The 16,741-nt window shown below is 42.1% G+C and overlaps 1 protein-coding gene across 6 annotated transcripts in view; it reads left to right on the top strand.

Moving 5' to 3' along the window:
• The window catches only part of ZHX3 (zinc fingers and homeoboxes 3), an 80,395-nt gene extending 68,691 nt beyond the window's left edge, over positions 1–11,704 (top strand). For all 6 annotated transcript variants that reach the window (XM_012455011.3, XM_012455010.3, XM_012455007.3 and 3 more), the window contains one exon: positions 11,612–11,704. In XM_012455011.3, coding sequence (XP_012310434.2) covers positions 11,612–11,622 — 11 coding nt within the window. In that variant the 3' untranslated portion in view covers positions 11,623–11,704. The remainder of the gene's footprint in view (positions 1–11,611) is intronic.
• Positions 11,705–16,741: the final 5,037 nt, after the last annotated feature.

Genomic DNA, 16,741 nt, shown 5'->3' with positions numbered 1-16,741 from the left:
CCTCCTCCTCTTCTTCTTCCTCTTCCTCCTCCTCTTCTTCTTCCTCTTCCTCTTCCTCCTCTTCCTCTTCTTCTTCTTCTTCCTCTTCTTCTTCCTCCTCTTCCTCCTCTTCCTCTTCTTCCTCCTCTTCTTCCTCTTCCTCTTCCTCTTCCTCCTCCTCTTCCTCCTCCTCCCTCCTTCTCCTCCTCCTCTTCCTCTTCTTCTTCTTCTTCGTCAAGAGCTTCCATCTTCACCTCCAGTGCCATCTTTTGAAAAAAGCACAGAAAATAAATTTTAAATCAAGAAAAGTTACAAGAGATAAAGAAGGATATTATATTGATAAAAGTTTCATGTATATACCTAACAGACCTCCAAAACATATGAAACAGAAATGACAGAATTAAAGGGAGAATTACACAAAAATAGTTGGAGACTTTAATACTCCATGTTCAATAATGGATATAGAAACCAGACAGAAGATCAATCAGGCAGTAGAAGATCTGAACAATACTATAAGCCAATTAGACCAAATAGACATAAACAGAATACCACCCAACAACAGCAGAATACACAGTCTTCTCAAGTTCACGTGGAATATTCTCCAGGATAAACCATATGTTAAGCCATGAAACAAATCTTAATAAATTTTTAAAAACTGAAATTATACAAAGTACATTTCCACTTACAGTAGAATCAAACTAGACATTAAAAATAGAAAACTGGAAATACACAAATATGTGGAAATTAAACAACACACTATTTAAAAACTAATGGGTCAAAGAAGAAATCAAAAGGGAAATTTAAAAAAACCTTGAAACAAATGAAAACACAATATACCAGAACTTATGGCTTGTAGTGAAGGCAGTCCTATGAGGTAAATCTGTAGCCGTAAATGCATACATTGAAAAAGATCTCATGCTCGGCGTGGTGGCTCACTCCTGTAATCCCAGCACTTTGGGAGGCTGAGGCAGGCAGATCACCTGAGGTCAGGAATTTGAGACCAGCCTGGCCAACATGGTGAAACCCCATCTCTACTAAAAATACAAAAATTAGCCAGACATGGTGGCAGGTGCCTGTAATCCCAGCTACTTGGGAGGATGAGGCGGGAGAACTGCTTGAACCTGGAAGGTGGAGATTTCAGGGAGCTGTGCCATTGCACTCCAGCCTGGGCAATAAGAGCAAAACTCTGTCTCAAAAAAAAAAAAAAAAGATCTCAGCCGGGCATGGTGGCTTGCACCTATAATCCCAGTGCTTTGGGAGGCCAAGGTGGGAGGATCACTTGAGGCCAGGAGTTTGAGACCAGCCTGAATAACAAAGTAAGACCCTGTCTCTACAAAAAAGTAAAAAATTAGCCAACTATGGTGGCATGTTCCTGTAGTATCAGCTACTAAGGAGTCTGAGGTGGGAGGATTGTTTACCAGGAGTTTGAGGTTACAGTAAGCTGTGCTTGCTTGCACCACTGCACTCCAGCCTAGGTGACAGAGTGAGACCCCATGTCTTAAAAATTTTGTTTTTTAAAGATCTCAAATCAGTAACCTAAATGTACACTTTAAAGAACTAGAAAAGAGCAAATGAAACCCAAAGTTAGCAGAAGGAAGGAAATAAAGGTTAGAGCAGAGAGAGAGAACAGATAGAGAATCAATGAAACCAAAAGTTTGTTCTTGAAAAAACAAATTTGACAAATCTTTAGATAAGTGAAAGAGAAGACTCAAATTACATCAAAAATGAAAGAGGGGATGTTACTACCAATTTCACATGAATATAAGATATAAGAGACTACTATTAACAGTTATATGCCAATAAATTGGGTAACCTAGATGAAATTCTTAGAAACACACACTCTCCCAAAATCAACTGATGAAGAAATAGAAAACCAAAATATAACAGTAGCTGGTAAGAAGATTGAATCTGTTATCAGAAACCTTTCAAACAGTGAAAAGTCCAGGACCCCTGGTGAATTCTTCCACATATTGAAAGAATTAACACACCAGTTCTCTTCAGACTCCTCCCGAAAAATTGAAGAGGAGTAAACACTTCCTAACTCATCAGGTCAGCATTATCCTGATACCAAAGCAAGACAAGGGCACTACAAGAAAAGAAATCTGCAGACTAATATGCCCTATGAATATAGATTCAAAAATCCTCAATAAAATAGCAAGCCAAATTCAGCAGCATACTAAAAGGATTATACTTCATGACCAAGTGGGATCTGTTGCGGCAGTGCAAGGATTGCCTGACACATGAATATCAATGTAATACACCACACTAAAAGAATAAAGAGAATAAAACACATGATCATCCTCATTCAAACAGAGCATCTGAAAAATCAACATGCTTTCATGATAATAAAAACTCAGTAACTAGGAATATGACAAACAATATGATAAAGACCATATGTGAAAAGCCCATAACATCATATTCAATAATGGTAAAAGAAAACTGTTCTGCTAGACCAGGAATAAAATCAAGATGCCCACTTTTGCCATTTCTATTCAAAATAGTATTGGAAGTTCTAGCCAGAGCAGTTAGGAAAAAAAAAAAAAAAAAAGAAAGGATCCAAATTGGAAAATTATCTCTGTTCACAGATGGCATGATCTTATATGTAGAAAACTTGAATCCACACACAAAAAAATAGTTAAGAGCTAATAAATAGTTAAGAGCTAATAATAGCTGCAGGATATAAAATTAACACATAAAAATCAGTTGTATTTAGTGGGGCACAGTGACATGACTGTAGTCCCAGCTACTTGGGAGGCTGAGGCAGGAGTTCAAGGAGGCCAGCCTGGGCAACATGGTGAGACCTCATCTGTTTAACAAAATGGATTGTATTTTTATACACTTGCAGTGAACAATTTGAAAAAAAAATTTTTAATGGTATCGTTTACAATGGCATCAAAAAGAAAAAAATGTGGCCAGGTGGCAGTGGCTCATGCCTGTAATCCCAGCACTTTATAGGAGGCTGAGGCAGGTGGATCACAAGGTCAGGAGTTTGAGACCAGCCTGGCCAATATGGTGAAACCCCATTTCTACTAAAAATACAAAAATTAGCTGGGCATGGTGGCACACACCTGTAGTCCCAGCTACTTGGGAGGTTGAGACAGAAGAATTGCTTGAATCTAGGAGGTGGAGGTTGCAGTGAGTGGAGATCTCGCCACTGCACTCCAGCCTGGGCAACAGAGTGAGACTGTGTCTCAAAAAATAAAAAAATAAAAATAAATGCTAGGAATAAATTTAACCAAGAAGGCAAAAAGAGGTGTATCTTGAAAACTACAAAATGTTGCTGAAAAACATTAAAGATGACCTAAATAAATAGAAAGATATCCTATGTTCATGGATTGATACTATTAAGATGTAGATATGACCCAAAGCAAACTACAGAGTCAATGTAAAACCTATCAAAACCATAGTGGCATTTTTACAGAAATAGGAAAATCCAGGAAGACCTAACCAAAATGGCTGACTGGAGGCATTTTGTACTCACCTCTTCCATTAAGAACAAAAATAGAGAGTAGATAATCACACTTTGAATAAATTATCCAAGACAGTACACTGGAATTCACAGAAAAGTGACAGGAAACATCTAAAGTAAGAAAGTAAAAAGAAGCAAGGCAGCTTGTTCAGCCAGGATTGGCTGGGAACTGAGAGAGACCCCCCAATATGGGGAAAAGGTAAGTGAGAGACTCTCAGTGGTCCATATTTCCACCATGAAAGGATTCTGCAGTTCAAGCTATGAGAGAGTTCCTCAGCCCTTGCAGGCCCTGAGACTAACATAGGAGGTGCCAGCAGATTGTTCAGTGGCACTGCTCCAGAAGGGAGCTTGCACTGGGTCCTCTACACTTCTTGAGAACTAAATAGTTACAGCAAGATGCCATTTACAGCCCAGCCCCCAAAAGACTGTACACTGTCCTGGAGTCCATGGCTGAGGTGTAAGAAAACCGCAGACTGTTTTCTCCAGAGCTGAGGCACAAGTGACTGTGAGTTACTGCAGCTGAGGCTGAAGCACTGCAAGTCATGCGCTCCTGCTGTTGTGGCTGAGGTACAACCATGGTACCAGCTACCAAAGCAAGGCACTCCAGTGCTACTGGAGCTGAGGTGTGAGTGGCACATGCATTCCCCACTGGCCAGCAACCCTGTACTCCCCAGTGCAAGGCAGTAGTATAGCACTGCCACTCCCTATCCAAGCATTCTGCAGTTGGCCTAGGGATTGCCCTGTGCCTGCCACCTTGGTTGGCACCTGCACACATCATAGGGAGCCTGAGGACAAGACTGCCCAGCTTGGCTTCACACCACCACCTCCCTGGCCAGAGCACATAGTCTAGGGGCTAGGGGATTGCCCAGCCTAGTCCACCACCATTGGCACCTGAATATTCCTCTTGGGTGCCTGAGGTTGGGGCCTACCCACCTGGCCATTACTACCTGTATATACCACTTGTGGGCCTGGAGAATTGCCCACCCAGGCTGTTGAACCACTGCCAACACAGGCACATATCACTTGGGACCCAGAGGGTTATTTCAACACTGTCACTGTGATCTCCCATGCCATGCCACCTGCCCATATGCCTGGCAACTGCTGAAATCTGAGTAAGCCACCTGAAAGTCCAAGAATTAGCCTGCTTTGACCCACTAACACTGTTGCCATTGTTTGCTACTCGTGGGGTCCAAAGGCAGGCATGCTCAGCTCACTGCTGCTACCACTGGTGCCTGGAGAATGGCCCACCTGGCATTCCAGTCCTTAGCAAAATTTTGCCGTAGTTTTTACTAAAAACTACTGAGCCACTGAGGAAATCACAGATACCACCTATGCTATTTATAGCTAAAGAAATCATACAGTGACTATACTACTGCACATACCAAGAATCAAAGCCAAAGTGTCCTACCCAACCGACACCATAGAAACATCTAGGAGAAAGTTCCCTACAAATGCAAATGCAAAAAATTGGAAGAAGCAACTGTTACACCAGATGTGCAGATATCAACATAAGGACACAGAAGCGTGAAAAAGCAAGGAAATATGACACCTTCAAAAGAACACAATAAATTTCTAGCAATAGATTCCAATAAAAAACAAAATCCCAGAATAAGAATTCAAATTATTGAGTATCAGGAAGCTCAGTGAGATGTAAGAGAATGTGAAAAATAAAAACAATTCAGGAAATGAATGATAATTTTATCAAAGAGATATGTATAAAAAGTTCTGGAACAGAAGACTTCATGAAACAAAGTACACAGAATACAATTGAAAGCTTCAACAATATATTAGATCAAGCAGAAAAAAAATCTTAGAGCTGGAACACAGGTCTTTTTACATGAAAAAGAATAAAGAAAAATAAGCAAAGCCCTTGTGACATATGGGACACAATAAAGCAACTACATATCTGAATTATTGGGATCCCAGAGGGTAAAAAAAAAAGAGTGAGAAAACTTATTAAATGAAATAATATTAATAGATGAAAGCGTCTCAAATCTCGCAAGAGATTTAGACATCTAGATATAGGAGGCCCTGATGTCCCCCAAATAGATAAAATGCTAAAATGTCTTCTCCATGATTCATTGTAGTCAAACTTGTCTAAAGTCAGAGAATTCTAAGGACAGCAAGATAAATGTGTCTAAGTAACTATAAAGGAGGCCCCATAGCCGGGCATGGTGGCTCACACCTATAATCCCAGCACTTTGGGAGGCTGAGGCTGGGTGGATCACAAGGTCAGGAGCTCAAGACCAGCCTGGCCAACATAATGAAACCCCGACTCTACTCAAAATCCAAAAAAAAATTAGCCAGCCATGGTGGCAGGCACCTGTAGTCCCAGCTACTTGGGAGGCTGAGGCAGGAGAACTACTCGAACCTGGAAGGCAGAGGTTGCAGTGAGCTGAGATTGCACCACTACACTCCAGCCTGGTGACATAGTAAGACTGTTTCAGGAAAAAAAAAAAAAAAGCCCCATTAGACTAACAGTGAATTTCAGCAGAAACATTACAGATCAGAAGAAAATGGTGTATCCACAGGGCTGAAGGGAAAAAAAAGCCAAGAATACTATGTCTAGTAAAATTATCCTTCATAAACAAAGGAGAAATAAAGTATTTCCAAGACAAGCAAAAGGTGAGAAAATTTATCATCACTATACTGCCTCTACAAGAAATGCTCACATGAGTCCTAAACATGGAAGTGAAAGTAAGACATTTACTGCTATGAAAACACATGAAAGTATAAAACTCACTGGCAAAATGCACAGATGAGGAAAAGACTCAAATGCACTACAGAAAACCACTAAACTACAATACCAAGCAAAAGAAAAGGGAACAAAAAATACATAAAACAACTGGAAAACAACAACATAACAGTAACAAAACTTCACATATCAATAATCCTTGGCTGGGCATGGTGGCTCACGCCTGTAATTCCAGCACTTTGGGAGGCCAAGGTGGGCAGATCAAGTTCAGGAGTGCGAGACCAGCCTGGCCAACATGGTGAAACCCCATTTCTAAAAATACAAAATTAACCAGGCATGGTGGCATGCGCCTGCAATCCTAGCTACTTGGGAGGCTGAGGCAGAAGAATTGCTTGAACCCAGGAGGCAGAGGTTGCAGTGAGCCGAGATCACACCCCTGTACTCCAGCCTAAGTTACAAGAGCAGAAACTCCATCTCAAAAAAAAAAATAAAAATTATTATCATGTGACATTTGTACCAGAAATGCAAGGATGATTTAACATACACCATTCAATTAACGCAATGCATCACATCAACAGAATGAAGAGCAAAAATCATATGGTCATCTCAATAAACACAGAGAAAGCATTTGATAAAATTCAACATCACTTCATGATAAAAACACTCAGAAAACTGCATAGAAACAACAAGATGGTGAAGACCATAAACGATAATCCCACAGTTAACATCATACTGAATGGGGAAAAGCTAAAAGTCTTTCCTCTGAGAACTGGAACATGACAACGATGCCCCTATTCAACATAATACTGGAAGTTCTAGCCAGAGAAATCAGCCAAGAGAAAGCAATAAAAGGCATCCAAATTTAAAAAGAGAAAGACAAAGTGTCCCTTTTTGCAGATGACATGATCTGATAGTTAGAAAAACCAAAAAGACTCCGCCAAAAAACTCTTAAGGCTGATAAGCAAATTCAGGACAGTTGCAGGATATAAAGTTAACATGCAAAAATCAGTAGAGTTTTTATACACCAATAATAAAATAGCTGAAAAAGAAATCAAGAAGGTAATCTGATTTACAATAGCTACCAAAAAAAAGATACTTAAGAATAAATTTAATCAAGGAGGTGAGAGATCTCTGGAAGAAAAACTATAAAACACTGATGAAAGAAATTAAAGAGGACATAAATGGAAAGACATCCCATGCTTATGGGTTGGAAAAACTAATATAATTAAAATGATCATACTGCTCAAAGCAGTCTACAGATTCAATGCAATTGCTGTCAGAATACCAATGTAGTTTTTTCACAGAAATAGAAAAACCCTAAAATTTGTACAGAACCAAAAAAGAGCTAAAATAGTCAAAGCAATCTTGAGCAAAAAGAACAAAGCTGTAGACATCACATTACCTGACTTCAAAATATATCACAAGGTTATACTAACCAAAACAGCATGATATTGGTATAAAAATAGACCCACAGACCAAAGGAAAAAAATATAGAACTCAGAAATAAAGCCACATATTTACAGTCAACTGATTTTCAACAAGGTGCCAAGAACATACACTGAGGAAAGGACACCCTCTTCAACAAGTGGTGCTGGGAAAATTATCCATAAGCAAGAGAATGAAACTGCACCCGTATCTCTCAACATATACAAAAGTCAACTCAAGATGGATTAAAGATTTAAATATAAGACCTGAAATTACGAAACTACTAGAAGAAAACATAGTGCAAAACACTTCAGGACATGGATCTAAGCAAAGGTTTTATAGCTAAGACCTCAAAAACACAGATAACTAAAACAGAAATAGACAAAGGGGACTATATTAAACTAAAAATCTTCTGCATAGCGAAGCAAACAGTCAACAGAGTACAGAGACAGCATGTTAAATGGGAGAAAATATTTGTAAACTATTTATCCAACAAAGGACTAATAACTAGAATATATAAAGAAGTCAAAAAACCAGTCACATTAAAAAGTGGGCAAAAGGTGGGGTGCAGCAGCTCATGCCTGTAATCCCAACACTTTGGGAGGCCAAGGTAGGTGGATTGCTTGAGCCCCAGGAGTTCAAGACTGGCCTAGGCAACATAGTGAAACCCCATCTCTACAAAAAATACAAAAATTAGCTGGGCGTAGTGGCACACACCTGTAGTTCCAGCTACTCAGGAGGCTGAAGTGGGAGGATCAGTTGAGCCCAGGAAGTTGAGACTGCAGTGAGGTGTGATTGTGCCATTGCACTCCAGCCTGGGTGACAGAGTGAGACTGTCTCAAAAAAAAAAAAAAAGAAAGAAAAAGGTGGCAAGTGGGGGACAGTTTGCAAAAGAAGACATACACATGGTCAATAGGCACATTAAGAAACGATCAACATCATGAATCAAAAGGGAAATACAAATCAAAACCACAGTGAGATATCATTTTATCCCAGTTAGAATGGCTATTATTAAAAAGATAAAAAATATTAGAACTAGAGGTCATTATGTTCATTGGAATAACCCAGGCACAAAAAGACAAATGCATGTTCTTACTCATATGTGGGAGCTAAAAAAACTTGATTTCATGGAGATAGAGAATAGAATGAAAGATAGTACAGGCTGGGAAGGGCATGAGAGTAAAAGGGGGAAATGAAGAGGTTGGTAAGTGGGTACAAACTTTTCTTAGATAGAAGAAACAAAGTCTAATGTTAAATAGCAGACAAATCTGTGGTTAGCCACAATGTATTGTATATTTCAAAGTAGCTAGAAGAGAGGACTTGAAATGTTGCCAACACATAGAAATAATAAATACTAAGGTGACAGATACCCCAAATATGCTGAATTGATTATTACACATTCTATGCATGTAAAAAATATTCACATGTACCCCATAAATATGTAAACTATCAATTAAAAAAGAAAAATCCATCCTAAAGTTTATATGGAATCTCAGGGGACTCCAGATAGACAAATTGAGAAAGAACAAAGTGGAAGGAGTCATACTTGATTTCAAATTGCACTATAAAGCTACAATAATCAAAACAGTGTGGTAATGGCATAAGGAGAGACATATAGAACCAATGGAATAAAATGCCCAGAAATCCTCACATAATGGTCAATTGATTTTCGACAGGGCGCAAAGACCATTCAGTGGGAAAAGACAGTCTTTTCACCAAATGGTGCTGGAAAAACTGGATATCTACATGCAAAAGAATGAAGTTGTATTCTTACCTTGTACTATATACAGAAATGTATATAAAATGGATCAAAGACCTAAACAAAAAAGCTAAAATATAAAATGCCTAGAATGAAACAGAATCTTTTCAGATTTTTATTAGGTAATGATTTTGGTTTTGGTTTTTTTGTTTTTTTTGAGACAGGGTCTTGCTCTGTTGCCCAGGCTGGAGTGCAGTGGTACAATCAAAGCTACTGCAGCTTCAAAATCTTGGGCTCAAGCAATCATCCTACCCCAGCCTCCTGAGTAGCTAGGATTACAAGTGTGCACACTTGGCTAATTTTATTTGTGTGTGTGTATGTGTATGTGTGTGTAGACAGGATCTTGCTGTTGCCCAGGCTGGTCTTGAGCTCCTGACTTCAAGCATTCCTCCCAGCCTCCCAAAGTGCTGAGGTAACAGGCACAAGCCACCCGTCTGGCCAGGCAATGATTTCTTTATATACCCAAAGCATAAGCAACAAAAGAAAAAAATAGATAATTTGGATTACATCAAAATCTAAAAATTTTGTGCTTTAAAGAACGCTGTTAAAAGAATGAAAGGAACCCACAGAATGGGAGAAAATAACTGAAAATCATACATCTGATAAGAGATTTATATTCAGAATAGGTATAGAACTCCTAAAACTTAACAACAAAACCAATCCAAAAATGGGCAAATGATTTAAATAGACATTTCTCATAGGAAAATATACAAATGGCCCATAAGTACATGAAAAGATGATGAACATAAGTCATTAGGGAAATGCAAATCAAAACCACAGTGAGATACCACTTCATACTTACGATAGCTGTTACAAACACACACCCAGAGAAAATAGTGTGTTGGGAGGACATAGAGAAACTGGATCCCTTGTGCATTGTTAGTGGGAATATAAAATGGTACAGCCACCTTGGGAGACAATTTGGTGGTTCTTCAAGAAGTTGAATATAGAATTACCATATGATCCAGTAGTTTCACTCCTAGGTATACACCCCAAGGACTGAAAACAGGGACTCACATGTACCTGTATACCAGTGTTCCTAGTGGCATTATTCACAGTAGCCAAAAGGTGGAAACTCCCCAAGTACTTATCAGCAGATGAATAAACAAAATGTGGTGTGTAGACGTACAGTAGGATATTCTTCAGCTAAAAAAAGGAGTAAAATTCTGATACATCTTACAACGTGGATGGACCTTGAAAACATTTTTGCTGAGTGAAATAAGTCACACAAAAAGACAAATACTGTACCATTCAACTTAATGTGAGGTATCTAGAATAGGTAAATTAATAGAGATAGAAGGTAGAATAGAGGTTACAGGGGCTAAGGGGAGGAGGACATGGGGAGTTACTGTTTAATGGATACATAATTTATGTTTAGGATGATGGAAAATTTCTGGAAATAGAGTGATGGTTTCATAACATTGTAAATATACTTAATGCCACTGAATTGTGCACTTAAAATTGTTGTAATGGTAAATTTTATGTTATTTATATTTTACCATGGTTTTTTTTTTTTTAAGTTAACATGAAAATGTGATGAGTGGTGTGATCACAAGCATTGGCTCCCCTCAGCTACTAAATCCAACACAAAGTGACCTGTTGCTGTCCTTTGTGGGACAGAGCAGGAGTGGCAAGGGGTGGCCATGCCATTGACATTGTCCTCTTCTATCTGAGACAGATAACTCTGGGTACAGGAAGGGCTGGTCTGTTTATCTGTACCTGGTTTCTCATGGCTTTCTCAGCCAGCTGCGATTAAGGGCCATATCTCTATAATCACAGATGATTGACCTCTCTGATATCAGCTTTACTTTGACTTAGGGTTGCAAGTTGCAAATGAAGTGAAGTGAAGACATCAGTAGAATACATATCAGACCTAAGCTGCTATTATATTGGAACAGTATGTTCTAGAGAGCCTGGAGGGAGAGGGCAGGATGAAGCATTTTAGGACAGGACGCCAGAGATGGTGATAGCGGAAGCCTGAGGAGCTAGGGGGATTTAGTGGGCCTGGAGAGGCCAAACTGCTGCTCCAGCTGCTAGGCCTGGGGCCTGGCAAGGTCCCTCAGAGAGTCTGATAGCCTTGCCAGGTTGAGCCAGCATCCTGTCCTTAACCCACATTCCCTCAGGCTGGAGGGTGGGGTAGTGGCTGGCAGAAGGGCATTGCTCATGGAATTAAGAGGTCCTCAAAGCCAGTGACGCTATCCTGGTATAGCAAGGACCAGGCTGCCCTGGGGGCTACCACAGGTGGCAGCTGCTATGGAGTGACAGGCGTGTGTTTTCTTCTCAGAAACAGACTGAATTTGATCTGATTAATGTGAAGGACTGGCCAGTCTGGGATACCGCCTGCCACGTGGAAGAGCCAAACCCATCTCTCTGCTGCCACATGCCGTTCCCATGCCGGGCTGCTGGGCACCTGAGAAAGCTTCCGGAGTCCTCGCAGACAGCCCAGAGCCTGCCGCTATCCTTGGCCTGCCCACCACCAAGCAAGCATCAAGAAAGACAGGGTTCTCATCAGTTCTTCCTCCCACAATGTAGGACCTTTCCTTTACCTTCCAATGGATAAAATAGTTCAGATTTCATATTCATATTCATATTCATAGACACAGAATCAAGTTTTTAACGTATACATCCACCTATATATGTTGAATAAAACATCAGACTATCAACACTGTCATTACATAGAAACTTTGGTTAGCCAAGCAGTGCATTGTCCTTGACATCATCTCTCAAAATGACCTGTGTCTGTTCTCTGGGAATCACTGGGTTGCAGGTGCCCCTCACCTTCCACAGTCAGGCAGGGAAGTTATAGGCACACTCAAAGCTACGTCTGGAACCCCTTGGTGCCCCCTTTGTGTTCCTCAAGGAAGCAGTACCTTTGAAGGGATCTCTGCTGCATTAAATGGTGACCAGCTAACATTTCATGCCAGGCTTGGTTTGCCTTGTGGGCTACTCGGTGCAGAACCTGCTGTAACCCTGCGTTCAAAAAATGGACTGGCAATGTGATTAATGTTGGATGCTTTACCACTCTCTTTAGTTGTTACCTTAATTCTGCTTTTTCATGGGAGTTTGAATCATGGACCCTAACTTTTCAGTTACCAGATCAACTGAAGAAACGTGTCGTTAAGCCTAATATGCTGACCTATGTGCCTGCAATTTTTTATTTTAATCTGGACATGTTTGGAGTGAGAGGAAGACGGAAAAAAGAAATGGGGTGGGGATGTAAGTGGAAGTCTATAGCCACCGCCTGTAGCTTTGACCACTGCGGTTTTCAGAGCCCTTTCTCCACACTCATTTCAGAGCCTCCTATGGTTTGGGAAGGAAGAACACACTGGCCCATTAGTAAAAGTGAAGGCTGAGGGATTTGTTCACTTCTTGGAATTGTCAGAGGTAGGGTGGTCTTTAACACAAAGACTTGCATGCAAGGGTCCCTGGCAGAACACCCAGAGTGCCCCTGGCTCCCACCCCAGGGCCTGGCTGGTGTGCTGGATGCATGCCCGAGGGTGCTGGGCATTGCTGGTCCTCGTGAGGATGCTTTTAAAATTCTATATTTATATCCCCAAACTTGGAAACAAGAACTCTACTTTAGCCTAACCCTCATGTCCTTTTTTGAATTGAGAAAATTACAGGAAAGGATGCCTTTGAAAATTAGAAAACATGCTTACAGAGCTGTACTAAATGGTAAATCCCCAATTTCCCCAAGACCGGCTGCTCTGAGAGTGGCTCGTAAAGAGGGGTGAACTAAAGACCTGTCCACCTATAGCTCTGCTCACCTCTGAGAAACCACCTGCTTCCCAGAGTGCCAAGCCACAGGTGCCAGGCCTTGTTGGCACAGACACCTCCTGGGCTGGCTGGGTGACAGTGCTAGAAGACCCCAGAGAGAGGGCAGGGGCTTTGGTCAAGAAATACTAGTGGTGGTTTAGGAACCATCCTTCTCCCCCACCCCAGGGAACTGGACCTGGCAGGGCAGCATTCTCATGTGGCTCCAAAGACAAGCATGGCGGTAGCCCCTCCTGCCTTCCAGGAGAGGGCTTCTTTGGAAACCAAAATCATGTTCTTCTAAAGTGTCATCTTCTGCTCTCCCCGTCCCAATAGGGACCACATCTTATTTCTTTCAAACAGGGACTGTGAGTACTTAGCAAGTTTTGCAGCCTATTTTTGTATTACCATTTGGGGAGTGAAGATTTTTGGTCTCAAAAACATTTGAGGAATTGCCAGGAATGACGAGTGATTGCTTTCTTCCAGAGAACAGACACTTGGAATTTCTCCTTTTAGTGTTTATGTACATGCAGATTAATTTATATATATACACACACACACACACACACACACACACACAGTATAATCATTTGATTCTCATAAAACGTGTATCTGACGTGTGCATTTGAGAAACTTGGTGGCACACGGATGTTGGGGAAGTAGCCTGTGACTAAGGGATGCCAGTGCACTAGGTGGCTGGGGTGGAAGCCATCTCCAGGTGTCTGAGAAACCACCCAGTGCCTCACCTCCAAATCCTGCTGGCATCACCTCCAGAGCCCTGCATGCACTGGCTGAGGAGTTGGGCTGTGAAGAGGATTTTATTGGTTATTTGTATTCACATTTAATTTACAACCCAAGCAGCAAAACACAGTTGGTGGACAAGTTCATGCAGGACAGAGTGTCCCAGCCATGGGCACCAGCTCATCTTTCAGGAGGAAAGGTACAGTGCTGCCTGCCCTGGCATGTTTTTCTTACAGATGTTGGCCCTGCCCAACAGCCAGGGCTACACCCCAAAAGGCAAGAATGCCCATGTAAGGAGCCCAGCAGGCTGGACCTTCTTCCCCTCCTCTTGGATGAGAATGAGTGAGTATTGTCTAGACCTTATCCTTGAAAGATGATCAAAAGTGATGATGAGGGAGGCAGTCATCAGGCAGGTGCTTACAGGGACATTGTAGGAGGTACTCAAGGGTTTGGGGGCAAAACCCTGAATGCAGCCAGTCGTTCACAGAGGCACACCCACACTAGCCCAGTGGCAGTGGGGGATGTGGGGTGGCAGCCAGGTATGTAGCCCTGTCACAAGACAGCTCACTGTGGTTTTGCACACTGCTGAAGGGTTAAGTTGTGTTGTTGCCGTCAGTAGAAGGCATTTGTGGGCTGCAGAGTTGAGAGGTGGATGGGGTTAGTTAGAAGAAAAGCCTATAAAAAGTGGCTACTGTTAATCTCTTTTCTCAGTATGCAGTTGGACTTGTCAGAGATAGTAAAATCATCTTTTAGTGTTTTTTGTTGCTGATGTCTTGTACCTGTTTGTTTTTTACATGTAGATCCAGTTCTCATAGGTGAAGCCAGATCATCATTCTGATAAAGGAAATTTAAATTTGATACATATGCTTTGTATATTTTGATTACTTGTTTTTGTTTTTGACTATAAAGGAGCTTTTTTATTTTGGGAGCAGAGGAGTTATATTTTTGAGAATCTTGGGTTCCTGAAAAAGAACGCCTTAGTTGGATGGCTTGCCAGGGCTTTGTGATTTGGTAGTGATTGTACAACTTAAAGCTCCTTTCTCTTGGCTGAGTGACAGGTGGCTATTCTGGTGGACCAAAGCACCTGACACAAGGACTCTGCACCCCGCTCTCTACTAGCAGAAGGAGGAAATTGGATAGAACATGGGATAGTGCCTTATGGGCTCCCACATGTGCTAGTGATCTCATCTCCAACTGGCCATGGGAGGCTGTCCCACCAGGAAGTTTTGTATTCTCTAGCCTGAGATGTGGCCCTTATGGGTTTTATCTTAGTTAGTGACCTAGTTGCAGGTCCTGTGTTCTCCCCCTCTCCCTCCTGGCTGCCTGTTATGGAGGAAGGACACTGGCCTTTCTGGGTGGATACTATATGCATACTCACTCCTTCAGCTTTGTGTGGATGCTCCCTGCTTGGGCCTTGTGGCCTCTTTTTTTCTTTGTCTCTTCTTGGACCAACATCCTCAGATTGGTGCAGCTTTTTCAGTTCAGATATCACAGCCCAAGTGGATAAAGGCAACTTGCAGGAGAGGAGAGCCAGACAAATTATTTTTTTTCTTTTGAGACAGAGAGTCACTGTGTTGCCAGGCTGGAGTGCAGTGGCAAGATCTTGGCTCACTTCAACCTCCGCCTCCCGGGTTCAAGCAATTCTCCTGCCTCAGCCTCCCGAGTAGCTGGGACTACAGGTGCACGCCACCACACCCAACTAATTTTTGCATTTTTTAATAGATTCAGGATTTCACCACGTTGTCCAGGATGGTCTCGATCTCTTGACCTCGTGATCTGCCCACCTTGGCCTCTCGAAAGTGCTGGGATTACAGGCATGAGCCACCTTGCCTGGCCAAGAAAAAAATTTTAAAACCAAACCTAGTTTGGGATTTTCCTAAAGTCATCTCTCTTTTTCCTGGTCAAAGTTTACGTGGGAGATTTCATCAGTTTGACTCACCATTTGCAGAAGATGTGCTTTTGTATTAAGTTTAAATTTTCACATATCACATCCATTTTCAAGATAGTTATATGCTGGAGAAGAAAAATCTTCGAGACACACGAAGGTCTACGTAGTCAACTCTTCCATGGCAAAGCCAGCAGCCCACCCAGGTCAGATAGCCAGCAGGGCTCAGTTCCCCTCACTCCAGACATGGACCCTCCTCTTCCGAGTCTCTTGACCCAGTTTCCTTCTCTCCTTGTCTCTGAGAGCACAGACCTCTCTCAGCCAGCCTGCCCAGACCATGGAGTGGCAGGGGCATCCCTATGTGGCCTGGGGAGCATTTGATCTCAGAAAAGCTCCAGTGCCTGAGCAGGCAGGGAGTTGTGGAGCTTAAGCCCTTCTCCTGTGCTTAAGTCCCTTCCCCACGTAAGGCTTCAACCTAACGTACCCACCGTGTAGTTTTCTCTGGCCCGTTTAAAAGGGGCAGGGACACGGCTGGGCCAAGCCACACCAGGGCTGGTGAAGCAACCAGTTTTGATTTTGACAGAGTGGCTGGATGAAAAGTGGCAACCAGGGTGCTGGTTTGCTCTGAGTGCTAATGGAACCAACAGATTTCTGCTGCAATCTGTGTGTTACCAGTGCCAGGTCACACCCGGAGAGGTGGGGCAGGGCTAACCCAAGTTGTCTCTGAATTCACTGAGCATCTGCACTTGGTTGTGAAATTAATGGAGTACATAGAGCATCTGGCCTTAGAGAGGGGTTGAGACCCTCCTTTTTGGTTCTTTTTTCCTGAGCTCTTGCCTGCCCACAAATCTGACCTCTTTGAATGGGGGCCCAGTCCTTCATCAGACTGGAAATATGACAGAGAAGTTTCTGTTTAGCCCTAGATCCCAGCAGGATTCTAACTGCCCTGAAGTCTAGAGTGTAGGAGGGAACCCAGAGGCTGGGAATGAGACTAGGCAGACCATGGTTACCATATAGACAAGGATAGGGGCAAGC

Source organism: Aotus nancymaae, unplaced genomic scaffold (genome assembly GCF_030222135.1).
Source record: "Aotus nancymaae isolate 86718 unplaced genomic scaffold, 86718_ANA_hifiasm-v0.15.2.pri h1tg000029l, whole genome shotgun sequence".
Classification (NCBI taxonomy): Eukaryota; Metazoa; Chordata; class Mammalia; order Primates; family Aotidae; genus Aotus; species Aotus nancymaae.
The sequence above is the reverse complement of the archived record's forward strand: the minus strand, read 5'-3'. Positions and strand labels throughout refer to the sequence as shown.